The 14,948-nt window shown below is 44.9% G+C and overlaps 1 protein-coding gene across 1 annotated transcript in view; it reads left to right on the top strand.

Annotated features, from left to right (window-relative positions):
• SUCLG1 (succinate-CoA ligase GDP/ADP-forming subunit alpha) overlaps window positions 1-12,337 on the top strand; it is a 140,877-nt gene extending 128,540 nt beyond the window's left edge. Inside the window, exon 9 of the mRNA XM_090281610.1 lies at window positions 12,087-12,337. Coding sequence (XP_090137736.1) covers window positions 12,087-12,143 — 57 coding nt within the window. The 3' untranslated portion in view covers window positions 12,144-12,337. The remainder of the gene's footprint in view (window positions 1-12,086) is intronic.
• Window positions 12,338-14,948: the final 2,611 nt, after the last annotated feature.

Below are 14,948 nucleotides of genomic sequence, written 5' to 3'. Positions count from 1 at the left end.
CAGACTCATAGATACAGAAACATTTTGATAGTTGCCAGATAGACAGGGGCATTGGAGGGATAGGTGAAAAGCTGAGGGTATTAAGAAGTACAGATTGGTAGGTACAGAGTAGTCATGGGGAGTATAGTCAATAATATTCTGATAACTATGTTTGGTGTCAGAAGGGTACAAAATTTATCAGTATGATCACTTAGTAAGTTATATAATGTCTAATCACTGGGGTGTACACCTGAAACTAATATAATATTGTTATCTCAATTGTGATTTAAAAATTAAAAAAAGACTTTAAATAAAATTGAAGAATAAAGAAAAAAATTATGTTTTTTCCCTAAAGGCATTTGCTTGGAATGTATTTTCATTGCCTTTATATAAGAGGATGCATTGAGTTGACAATAATTATCCTAACCACTGAGCCTTAATGAACCTTAAAGCAAATTTTATCTCATTAAAAACAAAACAAAACTTTTTATCCCCTCATTTCACCATGTCTGTTCCAGTGCTATCCTCACAGAGTAAATGGAAGATATTTGGTTGAGATTTAATAATTTGTGGACCCCCTAGCATATGTCAAGCAATGTCACCTTTGTTATTTTTTTTAATTCAAAGAACCCCTGTGAGCTATGTGGTGTTATATCTGCTTTACAGATAAGGAAACAGGTTTATAGAAGTAAAGTGAAAATCATAAAATCACACAGATAGTAAGTGTAATACTGGGATTCAAATTCAACCTCAATTCCATCATGATCACAACTACCACCTACAAATTGGATGGCCTTACCTATAAGCAGAGCTGCTTCTGTGAGGTTATTTGCAGAATTCAGGGGAGGGTTTTGTCCCATCTAATCCCTTAAATATCTTGCATTTCTGTGAGCTAAAGTGCTCTCTTTCTGAGATTCTCTTATACAAATCAAACCCCAACTTTGGATAGTGTTTTACATAAGTCTCTAGCCCCTAATGCCTTGCTACTCAAAGGGTGGCCCATGGACTGGCAGATTAGCATCACTTGGAACATGTTAGAAAAGTAGACTCTCAGGCCCCACCCCTGAGCTATGCAGTCAGAATCCACAGTTTAATGAGATCCCCAGGTGATGTACATATAGGCATTGCTTTAAAAAACAAAACAAAACAAAAAAAAAAACAAAAAATGTTTGAGAAGCACTGCTCTAATATGAGGGTGTTAAAGGAAATTAATGGAACTATTGTTTTTTTGTCACTAGCAATCCTATCACTATGAAGGAAGAGAGAAAGCTTCAGGATGTGAGCGGTCAGTCATGTAGGGTTGTCTCCCTGCAGTTACCCTGTGGCAGGGAGCTGAGCCTCCCACAAGACTGGCCTCCTGCAGGGCCTTCTAAGCATCACTCCAACTTTCCTGTACTCCCCTTGAAAGGGGGCCCTCGCTTCTACCTGCAGCGTGCAGTGTGGAAGAAGGAAGTAAAATCCATTTCCAGCTCCAGATGAAAGGCTAAAGGTAGTTCAAGGTTTGTTTGTGATGTCTTGTTGTCTCGCTAAATGGTGACTTAAAATCAATGATAATCAAATGGCAAGAGGCAAAAGTTGCTGACTCTTGAGACTCCAAGGAGGGTGAGAGGACGGTTAATATTTCTCTCTCTCATTAGTTCCCCTTAGGTAAAAGCTGGCACTTGGGGTCCGAGGGTTTCACGTGGTTGAGAGTTCTGAGGGGTGGCACATTTACAGTACAGGGGTAGCTCCTACTCTGAATCGATAACAATGAGGGCTGTGGGATCCAGAGGAAAGGGGGCCTGTTCATCTCCGAGCTGAGCAGCGGCTGTCCTCACTGCTGCCTCTGGACCTGTTCATTTCTTTCCCATTTTTGGAAAACATGGGGTTCCACTGAGAGGCCCCAGGACTACAAAAGAGGAAAGAATGAGACAGAAGCCAGAGACCTAGGTGACACCATCCCAGCTGATGTACTGATTTATCTTTCAGCTTTAGAGAAAGATCCCTTAGGGGAGAATAACTTGAGATTTTACCTGTACTGCAGACTCAGAGCTGGCTCTGAACAAAACGTGAAGGGTATTCAGTAAACATTTGTCAAATCATTCATTCCTCTATGCCCAACACTCTTTGGGGTGGGAGAAAGGAAGAAAATGATCCTGTCAGATAGGTATTTGGGTCCCTGCCTTATAGATGAGAAACCTGAGGTTCAATGCCTTGCTCCAGATGGCTCTAAAGCCCAGGTCACTAACAGGGTTTCCTGGCTTTATGCTTTCCAAAGTCATGGCACCTCCTGGGCCCCGTTCTTGTTCTCTCCATTTCCACTTTGTTGAGGCAGCCAAGAAGCCCCTCCTTTCTCAGCATGTGTCTTGAGGGGTAAGAGGAGGGGGTTAGGTCCTGAATTAACAAGCTTAGCAAATCCTGCCGAATTTCCTCTGCACACCAGGCACACACAAAAGCTTTTAGGTGAAGGGAAGGAAAACAGCTAACAACACAATTCTTTTGATTTTTATTCTTCTTTCTTCTGTGACTTGGTATCTCTGAGACTGACTACAAATATGTTTATGGTAAATATAAAGGGAAATTTCCTCTAATTTATCACATATCACACCATAATTCCCATCCCAGGCCAACCAGGGGACTTGGGGCCACGCAGTTCTGGGCTCCAGCTGCCAGATGTCTGAATCCAATCTAGAGATGGTGGCTCTGAGTTTTCAGGAACCAAACTGTAAAAATATCAGACACATAAATAGAATATGGTTTTTCCCTTTTGGTTGATAAATATTTATCAAGTATGTGAGGTATTTTTGTGGAAATCATCTGGCAAACCTCTCTGTCCTCTCTATTCCTTCAGACATGTTGAGTTTAATGTCAGAAGAACTGTTATGAACTTAATTCATATGTTAAAACCCTGACACCCAATGTGATGGTGTCAGGAGGGGACCCTCTGAGAAGTGATTAGGTGAGGTCATGAAGGTGGAGCCCCCACAATAGAATTAGTGCCCCTGTAAGAAGAGGGAAAGACACCAGGGCTTGGCCCGTCCTCTGTGTGAGGACACAGGGAGCAGGTAGCCATCAGCAAACCTGGAAAAACGCTCTCACCAGAACCCAATGACATTGACGGCCTGGTCTCAAACTTCTCACTCTCTACAACTGTGAGTAATGTCTGTTGTTTAAGCACTGCCTACTGCCTCTGCCCCCGGTCTATGGTATGTTGTTCTAGCAGCCTGGACAGACTAAGGGAAGGCCTAAATGCTATTTCAAAGGTGGACATGGAAGAAAAGAAGGATTCAAGCAGTCATTGCACCAAAGTGAAGGGACAGCTGAGGAGGTCTTTAGAAATCTTCCACCTAGCCTCTTGTTTGACAGATGTGGAAACTGAGGCCAGAAGAGAAGTGGCAGAGTAACACACCATGTGGATGGAGGTAGGACCAGGCTGGTAACTAGGATTCCTAATGGCTGTTCCAGTGGTCTTTCAAGGTGAGAGCTGCCTTCAGTGTGGTTGCATCAGTTAGGAAGCTGAGAATACAAACATCCCATAGTCCCCCTCAGTCCTTTCTGTGAACTGGGGATGCTGTGATGTGTGGAGCTCACTCAGCCCTGGGTGGGCACTAGGCATTCAGTTCCACGCTCCACTGTGGAGAGGTTCTGTCACCTCAGATGAGGAATCTCTTTGTATCCTCCCTCCTCTTTCTGTTGGGGGATGAGGACCTGTTGGACTTGCTGGATTAATCAGGTAAGGTGTGGAGACATGTAATGAGACCCTCTGGAGAATCCAGATCAATACCATGCAGGAAAACAAAGCTGGGTTTGAAGCCCCTTAGTTCACAAAAGAAAGTTTCTTTGCTGCTAAGACAAGTTAGAACAACATGAAAATGTTAAAACTAGTTCAGGAGGTTGTTTTTTTCCCTCAGAAAATTTTGGAATTGAGAAGGGATTTTTACATAGTGCATTGGAGCGTATCTGGATCTGTATGAGGAGGAAAAAATATGAAGCAAATGAGTTTATCTTCTGTTGGTTGGTGGTTAATAAATAAAGCTTCCTCTCACCATCTGTCCACACACAGAGGACTCATGCTGCTGCCAAACTGAGCCCACAGTTCTTGAGCATGGGCTCTGTTTCTGGAACATTCCTCATTTTACCCAAACTTACATGGATCATGTTCACCTATCCTCACCCCCATTCCTTCAAAGCCTTGGTCACAAGTGCTTGAAGCTGCTTAGGAAGCTACCTCCCATTCAAGTCTGTAGTGTTGGGGAAAGAGGCATCCAAACCATGCTCTCCTCTCCTTCCTTTGCTTCAACAGTTGGGGTTTCTCCCCAGTCCAATACTTGGCAGAAGGATTGAGAAGTTCATAAGTTTTAACAACCAGAAGTATCCCCAAAGGTATGGGATCTTTTCAAACTTTTATTACAAGGTCTGTTTTTAAGTGGGGAGGGATAAAGTGTTAAGAAAATATAATTTGCAGTCATTACCTCCCCCTCATTGAGCTATGATGCTTCTGTAAACCATTTACCCTGGGAAATGAAAGACAAGATGTGAGAATCTTGGGGATTCATTCAATTGCTCCCATGCCTCTGTGTCTTGCTCCATTCCCTGCTAGAGCATTAAACCTCTGTCTCAAGGACCTGGCATAATGAGCAGTTCATTAGAAATAAGTTCCAGTGTGGGGATGTCAGTGTCCCTATGACAGCTTTTTCCCTGATGGGCTTTGGCAATGGCAGCAAGAAGAATCTGAAGATCTTGATAAGCCCAGAGGTCCCAGTAGTCCTCAGAACTGTCTCCAGCCAGATATCCTGAGGTCCTTCTCAGCAGGCCTCTGGCCAGGCCAGATGTGAGGTCAGTGGAAGCCTTCAGGGTCCTGCCTAGGGATCAGGGCCAGGGAGCTCTCCTGGTCTTGTGGTCCTGATCTGAGTACTTGGGTCGTTTTGTAGTTCTCAGGATTTAAATTGCCCTTCAGAGTGATCTGGTCGGGAGCCCTTCCCCATGGTCCTCTTACCTACCAAGCAGCCTGGATGGGCACCACTTCTCTGGCCTCTTTGCTTATGCTCTGCTTTTTTTGGGTTATACAGCCCAGGAGCTCCACCTTGACAATTTAACCTGCAAGGTGTTAAGTGAGTGAAGACCACAAGGTGGCAGCAGAGGACAAGCCTGGTCCAAGGCCACTTGCTCCTGGAGTTGGGAGGCTTCACAGTGGCAGGGAGATGGCCTTTCTTGACCACAAGGGCAAGCTGGAGAGGAGAGAGTGAGGCAGCATTTTAGAGGGCTGGGAGATCGGTACTAACAGATGCAGGGTGTCAAGGTGGGACTTGAATGGAAAGGATAATAATCGTGTATTTGAATGTTTACTGTGCGCTTGGCAATGTGTTCAACACAACATACATTATTTGACACATTTCTTGACATAACATTATAATTATCCCTCTTCTACTTGTGAGGAAATAGAGGCTCATATTAATTCAATTACTTGCCCAAATTCATACAACTGTGATACCCAAGAATAAAAATCAGGTCTGTCTGACTTTAAGCTGAGCTCAGAACCTTCGTTGAATAATCAAATGTCAGGATAAACCAGCGGCTCTCAAGGTGTGGCCCTAGGACCCCCCCTAGTTAGACATGCAAATTTCAGGCTCCATCCAGGTCTACTGAGTCAGAAACTGTAGGTTGAGGCTCAGCAGTCTGGGTTTTCTAAAGCCCTCTGAGGGATTCTGAGGCCAGCTCTCGTTTGGGTACCACTGGGAAAGACAACAGTCCAGTCTACTTACATGCTGGGCTGTATGTAGCTTTGCCTCTGGGCTGTATGTAGCTCTCCTCCTGCAGTCATTGCTCTGACCCCAGGTAAGTAGCTCACTCCTGACTTGAGTCCAGCTGACCCCAAAGGTGATTTTAGGGTCGACCTAAGTCAGTTCCACCCCTGACCTAACAACATTTCTTTCTCTCCTTCAGATGTGGGAGAAAAAAAAGTCTTTGTAGAACTTGGAATTTTTCTCTTCATTAGCATGACTAACAGGCTACCTCTGTCAAGTGCAGCCAGGGGAGACCAGCCTGGAATTTAGAATATCCTTATAAATAAAGTCTCTACTTTAAGCATTAATGAAAGACATCAGATCTTTATGGCATCATTTGTTTCTGGTCTTTCCAGTTCGGTAGCTGGAGAGTGCCTTCTATCTTCACCACATTCTGCCCTGATTTGCAGTAGTTTAGGTTCTTAGCAAAATAATTGTTTATCCAAAAATATTATATAATATTCGACTGGAGGAAAAGATTCCAAATTGTGAATATTTGTATTTCTACCTAGGAATTTCTAGCTGCTTTTATTTTGCTTATTTGTGTCTTTAATTTTTTTTAACTTGTAAAAGTGTATAAGTTTTTCAGTAAAGAAAAAAAATTAAATGCTGTTTTATAAACAAGTCTTTTAATCTGGGGGATGGACCCCATGGAATGAAAGCTGTGAACCTGAAATTCCTGATGGGGATGATTTGGTAGGGGAAGAGCTGTTTGACATTTTCATAGAGCCATTTAAAAAATCTTATTTCTTTTCACTTCATTTGTTTGAAATTTGTTATCATTTTCAAAGGGGATAGGATTCTTTTTTGTTGAAGCTACAGAAGGTTATTAATGACAGGACAACATTTTAGGAGCACAGATTGTTTCCATGAAGTTTGAACTATCTTCCACGTTCTCATTTACATGCCAGCAGTTGATAGACTTATTACACATTTTTCTTATATATTCATTAGTCAGGTTACAGATGATAACCCTGCATTAACACCTATCTCTTGCCTTGAAGTCAGATTGTGAGATGTATCAGTATACCAATTAAGCTCTAATTGTTTGTGAATGTTTATCCAGACAAAAATGCAAGTCCTCTCTCCAGGCTGTGTTTCAGACATCCAGTGGGTTGGATGTCTGATGCTGCAGAACTAAAGCAACAGGATCTGCTGAAGTGACCGCCTCTCAGAAAGTGGGTTTCTAGACAGTCAGGCAGCATTGGGTGGATAAAGGTATCTTAAGGGTGATTCCTCATTACAAAGGACCCTCCCTCTGAGGTCTAATGTTGAGAGAACAATGTCTGGGCTTTGCTTGAAGGCCAGCAGGTTCCCAGGCCCCATTAGATCATAGGGAAGCCTCTGAGGACAGAAGGCCATAGTGGCAGTGGGTGCAACACATGCAGGTGACTCCCATGAAGTGGCCCATGGAGGAACCCCCAGTTCCTGTTGGAAGGGAAAGTGGCTCCTCAGAGTTTGGGAGAACTGAGCAGGAATAATAAGCCCTCTTCTACAGGACTAGAGGCAGTGAGGACCCAAGCCTGAAAGATATTGTAGGATTAACCCTATTTCATGTTTTAAAAAGATTTTATTTATTTATTTTAGAGAGAGAGGAAGGGAGAGAGAGAAACATCAATCGGTTGCCTCTTGTGCCCCCCCAACCGGAGAACTGGCCTGAAACCCTGACATGTGCCTGTGGGCAACCACTCCTCGAGGTTTAGGGAATTGTAGCCCCGGCCTGAGCATGACTGCTGCCAGCATTCTGGCTGTGCTTGTCTTTAAGCCTCAACATAAGGCTGCGTGTGGAACATAATCAAAAGCCACTCAGAGGGTTTCCATGGGAATTAGACTTAAAGAATGCTTATTATGCTTTAGAACTTGCTCTGCTTTCTTTATCATTATTGTAACATAAACAATCTCTAGCAAGGAATGTATGAAACCTTCAGCCTAATGCCAGTGTGGTGTCAAGAGGTTTGATAGACCCTGACAGAGACTGGTCACTGTACCCTCTGTACTAGTACATGTAACCTGTTACTGTCAACTGTAATCCTAAGACCTCCAAACTATTGATGATTCATGAATCTTGACCTTGTATCTCTCATGTGTATCCTCCTCAATAAAAGACATGAGGGAAGAAGGTCTAATCACTGTTCTCCACTAGAGAGGCAGCCACTTTCCTTTCCCTAGACATAATGAAATATCCTGGGTAAAAGTTTGTTTCACTGTGGTCAAGAAGACTCTGCTGGACAGAGCGGACAGAGCAGTTTCCAATCGAGCCTAGGGTGTGTGAGGCACATCCACCTCATGCGTCCTGACTAGGGATCGAGCCAGAGACCTTTCACTTTGCTGAATGACACCCAACCCTCTGAGCCACACCAGTCAGTGCTGAACTCCATCTCATTTATACATCTAGCTCTTGGTTGTCTCTCTATGAGGATAAAAACTTCCTGAAAGACAAATCTGTCCTTGAAAGAGCAACTTCAAGGTGGTATCCTCAACATCTAGAACATAGCAGTGTAGTGGCCAGCAAGCCCCCCCCCCCCCCCCCCAGCTTTACTTTTAACCTAGTTTGTTTTCTCTGAGCTCTATTTTGCAGCATTTGCATAACGGACCTTCTCTGGCCAGACAGAACCCACATCCTGGAATGTGCTGACCAGCTCTAGTGCCACATCCTCCAGTTTCAACAGACTTGCTGACTTACTCCTAAGGCCATCCTCACCTCTTTCCCTTCCCCCTTCAAAGCTTAAAGTATAAAAACCCTGCCTTAAGCCCCATACGGGGTTTGGTGCCTTGTTAGAGACCCTGGTCTTGGCCCAGCCACCGACAATAAAACCTTTGCCTTCCCTATCCATTGTCTCTGAGTGTTGAGTCTCGCTGGATCTGCTGTAACATTTTGGAGGCCCCAATGAGATATTCCACTCTGGGGTACAGTACCATCTTTGGCGGAACCCATAGGGACTCGGTGGACTCTGTGTGGTCCACCAAACAGTGACAAAACTGTGGCCACATGCTCTGCATTCTGAGCATTTCTCATGTCTTTGTGGGTTGTACAGGGCCACAGTTTCCTCTGGCAGCCCGGTATAGGAGACAGCAATGGTGGACGTCAAGTCTCAATGGACAGATGAGTAAGGGCACAGGGATAGGTGTCTCTTTGAGATGCCTATCATCTGTGGGCAAGATGCCCCTCAGCACCTGGATGCAGAGTCGAGTTTAGTTTTCCCTTAGTGAAAATCCGACTGGTCTGAAGCAGAACCGTTAGTTATTGAGCTCTCTGGAATCCGGATTTGGCCTGACCACCTGTCAGTTGACACGGAGCATCCCAGGGTATAAGTTTGGACCAGGGAGGAAACCGGGGAGGGAATATGTTAGGTTCTGTGTGTGTGTGTGTGTGTGAGTGAAAGTGGGACATGGGTTGGCTTGCCTCCGGTGCTCCAGTCTGTGGCTCCACAGGCCTGTGGCTGCAGAGTCCGAGTGGGCCCTAACCTACGAGTCCTCAGTCTGTCATATGGCATAACGGCTGGATGTAACCCGGATCCTATGTGGGCAGCCTTAGCTAAGATGGACCTAAGTCCTTGCGAGAGGAGAGGCTAAGCGGGCATCAGTGTCACTTCCTCTGTGAAGCACCCTTCCCTTGTCTGTTTGCACCAAGAGGGGGGTTTTTGCCATCATTGGATGCTGTTCTTGGGCATTCTTGTGTTCCAAAGTATTTGTGTTGTTGGAGCCATACTCTCAGTCATAATGGGGGGCTGTCAGAGTCAGACCAAGCCCACAGTCTTGGACTGTATGTTAAAGAATTTCTCTAAGGGTTTCAACTACCGTGGACAGGGTGATGCTCCAATGAACCCAGGCAACTTACAGACTCTATGTGAATTAGAATGGCCAACTTTTAGAGTTGGGTGGCCCTCAGAGGGAACACTGGATGTTCCCACCATCAGTCGAGTTCAGCAGGTGAGTTTTGGAAACCCTGGGCACCCAGACCAAAGTGACTATATCCTCTCTGCTTGAACTTGCAGAGAGGCTTCCCCCTTGGCTGCGACAGTGTGCCATGTCTGCAGCCCATCACATTCTCCAGACCAGACAGGCTCAGAATAAGGAACAGACTCCCAATAAGGATCAGGCTCCTTGGCTGCTCCCCCTGCCCTTGGCCCCTGATGATGATGAGCACCTCCTTCAGCCTCCTCCTTACACTACCAACCCAGACCCAGAACACTCGCCAGGGGGTCCTGAATCGGACCCTGCAGACAAACCCAGCCAGGAACAGCCTCGCCGCTCACAGCAACTTAAAGCGTAATAACTCCGCAATGCCCCACAGACTACCTAGTCATAGGCAATCTCGCTATTGCCGTTTTTGCTATAATGCTGGGTACTGCAGCTCCAGACGATTGGAATCTCTGGGAAAGAATAGTTTTTAGTTTTCTTTACCTCTGCATATGTGTACTCCTTGAATTAATTCACTGTTTTCTATAAAAGGTTAGGAAGCCGCCATGGATCCCCAGTGGAAGTTTGCCAGCCTCCCCCTCTTCATCCTCCCCAATATAACTAGGGGCCAGCCACTGCTGTTCAGCCTATCCCAGATTGTGATGGGCCAACCACTCAATTTAGCATGGTGGAACGCCACTACGAAAAAGGTCTGGCTCCCCTTAGACTTCAAGTTTCTTTTTTATTGGATTGAGCTTAATGCGCTTGATTTCAAGGTGGGTCTCTATTTTTGCACTGCCAAAGAACCAAACAGAAATTGTATGGACAATATACAATATTTCTGCCCCCATTGGGGCTGCAAAGATATTGGCTTTTACGTCAAAAATCAGTTTTGGAAAAATAACCAGCGATTCCTCCAATTGACTCAGAACTCCCAATCCCCAACTCCCCACACCAGTTATTTCCTGACTATTACTAACCCACTAAATTCCCAGTGGAGAGGCACCAGACACACCTGGGGTCTCCGTATCTTCCGTGGTTGGTACAGTGCTGTGCCCGATCCAGGAACTTCCATCACCATTTGTGCTCAGGCCCCAACCTTGCGTCATTGCCTCCCCCAACTCCCTAGCCTCAAGACCCATGGACTTGAGGCACCTGAGGCACCAGGAGCAAGACCTGGGACACAACTATGGGAAACAGCCCCGAGACCAGCCCCCTCATCACTAAACTGGGCCTCCCACCAGGGAAATCAGTCTCTGCCTAAGACTGAGTCCCCTGGCTTTTTTGGGATAGTTGTAGCAACCCACAGAGCCCTTAATATAAGCCAACCTGGGATAGCGGCCGACTGCTGGTTGTGTTTCCAGCCAAAACCACCCTTTTATACAACCATAGGGTCCACAGCTATCCCAACTATCACCTAGTAAAGGAGTAAAGGAGTTTACACTATCCCAGTCATCCTGATCGAGGAGGTCTTTGGAAATGGGGCATGTGTTAAGGGCTCGACCCCAGAAACTGCCAAAGGGACTCTTACTTTCGCTGCTTGTTCCCTAATGATCCAGTTCTCTGGTGGCTATCTTCAGGCCCCAAACGGGACAAGATTTGTCTGCCCAAATAGCATCACCTCTTGCCTGTTCGAGAGCGACCTGATGGAGGGACCAAATAGTGGCCCAAATAGTTCCCGGGGTTATTGTTTATGATGGAAAGAAAGGCAGCCTGCTCCTTCTCCCCTCTGAGATGTTGCAGGTGCAGAGAGCTGTGCCCATCCTCCCCATCCTGGCTGGCACCGCCTTAGCCAGGTCCTTGCCACCGGAACAGCAAGTCTTATAACCAGCCAGACCACACCTGCAGCTCTCTCCAGTCGATCAGGACTTGTTAGCTTTGCATGAGACCATTGAAGAGCATACAGATCAGATAGAGTCCCTTGAAGAGGTAGTCCTCCAGAATAGGAGAGGGTTAGACTTCCTCCTAATAAAACAAGGGTGGGGGGGTGTATGTGCAGCTTTAGGGGAAGATTGTTGCTTTTATGCTACTCACACAGGAGTCATCAGAAGTACTTTACAAACTGTAAAGAATCGCATAGAGCAGAGGGAACGTGACCACCAAAAGAACTCTTCCTGGTACCAAAACATGTTCAACTGGAACTCCTGACTGACTACCCTAGTGACATCTTGTTGGGCCCCTAATTCTTCTCCTCCTCGCAGTCACCGTCCTTCCTTGCATCCTGCATACCATCACCCAGCACTTAAGAGCTAGCATAGCAGATACCCAGCTCCTGATCTTAACAAGGCCTGGGGGTGAGGAGGACTATGCTACTTTAATTTAGTTTCTTAGTCTGCCCAAGGAGTTAGACTAGGGCCTAGAGTGGGTAATATGTAGTGGCCAGCAAGCGCCCCAAACCAGCTTTGTTTTTAACCTAGTTTGTTTTCTCTGAGCTCCATTTTGCAGCGTTTGCATAATGGACCCTCTCTGGCCAGACAGAATCCACACTTTGGAATGTGCTGACCAGCTCTAGTGCCACATCCTCCAGTTGCAACAGACTTGCTGACTTACTTCTAAGGCCCTCCTCATCTCTTCCCCTTCCTCCTGTAAAGCTTAAAGTATAAAAACCCTGCCTTAAGCCCCATATGGGGTTCGGTGCCTTGTTAGAGATTCTGGTCTTGGCCCGGCCGTCAGCAATAAAACCTTTGCTTTCCCTATTCATTGTCTCTGAGTGGTTGAGTCTTGCTGGATCTGCTGTAATAGTAGATGATAAATAGGCACTGAATGAATATGTGAAGGTTTATGGCAGTTATTGATACTTTGTTAAGTGATAGTGTTTGTCTAATAATTCAAGCATTTATTTTCTTTTCATGACATCATATAAAAACTCCAGTAACCAAGGCACAAGAAGGAAACATCAAAAAATGATGCTGATAAAAGTTTTTTGATACCAAAACCTTATGGACTCTTTACATTTAGTAGTCTTAAGACAGTGGTTCAAACTTGTTTATTTCATTGGAAGCAGAGCTATTTCTTCTATGGGAACCTGAGGCAGGAGGGCAAAATATAAGGGAGAAAAAGGTGGGTATGCTCAGGTCAAGCTGGAGTTAAGGGAGGCTCTGAGCCTGGCCTGTTCAGATCACTGTCTCTTTTCCTTTCTCCCCAGAAAATTTCAAGCCTCTCCCTGTAACACCTAGCACAATGCTCTTCAACCTTGGCTACACATGAAAATTACCTGGTAGCTTAAAAAACCCCAGATACCCAAAAAACACTCAGCAGCAGCCAATGCCTGAGGTGAGGGGCTAAGTTATGCTTTGGCCCCATTGTCTGTTTACCTCTCTCCTGCAGGCAGCTGCTCATGGTTTTCTGTTTGGCTTTCCCCCTTTTTTTCAGTATAGTGTTGAGAGTGTAGGCTTTGGTGTCAGAAAGAGTAGTGTTTATATCCCAGCTCTACTGCTTTCTAGTTTTGTGTCTTTGGACAAATTACTTTAACCCTTTATGAATAATGTCCATGAGAGGATAAAGGCTATCAGAACAGGGATGGCACCTGTTTTGTTGGTCCCTTATCTGATACTAGTACACAGTGTATACTCAGCCAACATTAGTTGAATCAATGAATAAAATCTACCTCCCAGAATAATGACAATGATGGACTGAGCCTAGATTTTTAAGATTCCCATACACTCTGCATGCAGTAGTGATCAGAAGATGCTAAGTACTCTTAGCATCAGGCCCTCCTCTGCCTGAGGTTCTCAAATGCATAGGATCTAATTCCATTCTCATTGTGTCTGTTCCCTTAATCTTGGGGTTAATGGGCTCCCTGGATTGTAGGCTTGGATGAAAGGCAGGCCAAGGAAGGACGGAAGCGTGGAATCTGGTTACGCTCCAAGATTGTGTACAAACGAGGAGGACAGGGGACAGGGAAGGAACCTGGGGAGCTCATCTCTGGACCATAGAAATCAGAGTCCATTAATTGCTAGTTTGTTTATTTGCTAATCTTATCACATCTCTATAGCTTGGTTTGATGCCACCCTGACAGAATACTTAGTTTCCTTATCTGTATCTCATGGGAATCTCTGTGTGTCTCTGCTGAAGTTCTTGTCACCTTATCTTACTAAAATCCTATCTGTCGTAGACTCTACCCCACCAACTTGGGAACAGAGATTCTGTTTTATTTATCTTTATAACTTCAGTCCATAACACGGTACCTAGCATCCAGTAAGTATTAGTTTTCTAATTTAAATTAAATTATTGCAAATGCTATACGAATGCTTATTATAGAAAGTATATTGGCTATGTAAGGCTTGGTCATTTGTTTCCCAACTATTTACAATGTATGTTAGACTACTCTGTGTATATTGATGTTGATTAAAAGTAAAAAGCCTTCAGCCTCGGCCAGGTAGCGCAGTCAGTTAGAGTGTTGTCCTGATATGCCAAGGTGGTGGGTTCAGTCCCTGGTCAGAGCACATACAAGAATCAATGAATGAATGAATAAATAAAAGTAGAACACCAGATCGACATTTCTCTCTCTCTTTCTAAAATCAATTTTAAAAAAGTAAAAAGCCTTCAGGAACTGCCATTTATGTAGGGAAGGCACAGAACTGCTCATAGTTTGTAATGAAGTAAAATATACACAAAGGACTTTTTCTATCTAAGTAGAAAGGTGATAACCACCCACATCCTTCTTGCAGTGAATAATAATGGGGATATATCTCTCCACTTCTGTCTTTCCTTCCTGTAAAGAAAGCTTGACTGATATAACTCTGGGTCTCTCTCCACCTCTGTTCTCACTTCAACCCTGGGGAGGTAGAGTGCTTATTTATGTATTGGGGAAGAGCAACCAGACAGGAGAGGCTCAGTTCTTTGCATCTTCCTGGTGCTTTCAGAGTGCAAGTTTCCCAAGGAGAATGTTCTCCACGGCTCCTCCATTCTGTCAGCTGTGCAGGGAGCTCTACTGTGCAGGGGACCTGCCTTGGACCAAGTATTGCCTGTGACAGCATGAAAGAATGTCTATCATTACCTGGGGTGTAGTTAGAGGTCCTGTTGGTCACCATATTTACCTTTGATCCTTTTATTTTATTTCCCAATGTGTTTAAAACCCAGATAGGAAGGGTGAGTACTCTTTACTGGAAACAGTTCTCAGAGAACCCGACAATAGAAACTCTGTGACATTTGGCTGCATTGTGTGTGTACTTGTGAATAAGGACCTTCTACCAAGGCCTGGAACTTCTTTCTATACATGCATGATTCAACAACAAGCACCAGTTCTGTCCTCAAGTGGAAGGCAACAGGGCAGGGGTGGAGGGATAAAAAAAAATTACATTTCTG

Source organism: Furipterus horrens, unplaced genomic scaffold (genome assembly GCF_987537825.1).
Source record: "Furipterus horrens unplaced genomic scaffold, mFurHor1.1.pri manual_scaffold_6, whole genome shotgun sequence".
NCBI lineage: Eukaryota > Metazoa > Chordata > Mammalia > Chiroptera > Furipteridae > Furipterus > Furipterus horrens.
This window is presented reverse-complemented; position numbering and strand designations above follow the sequence as displayed.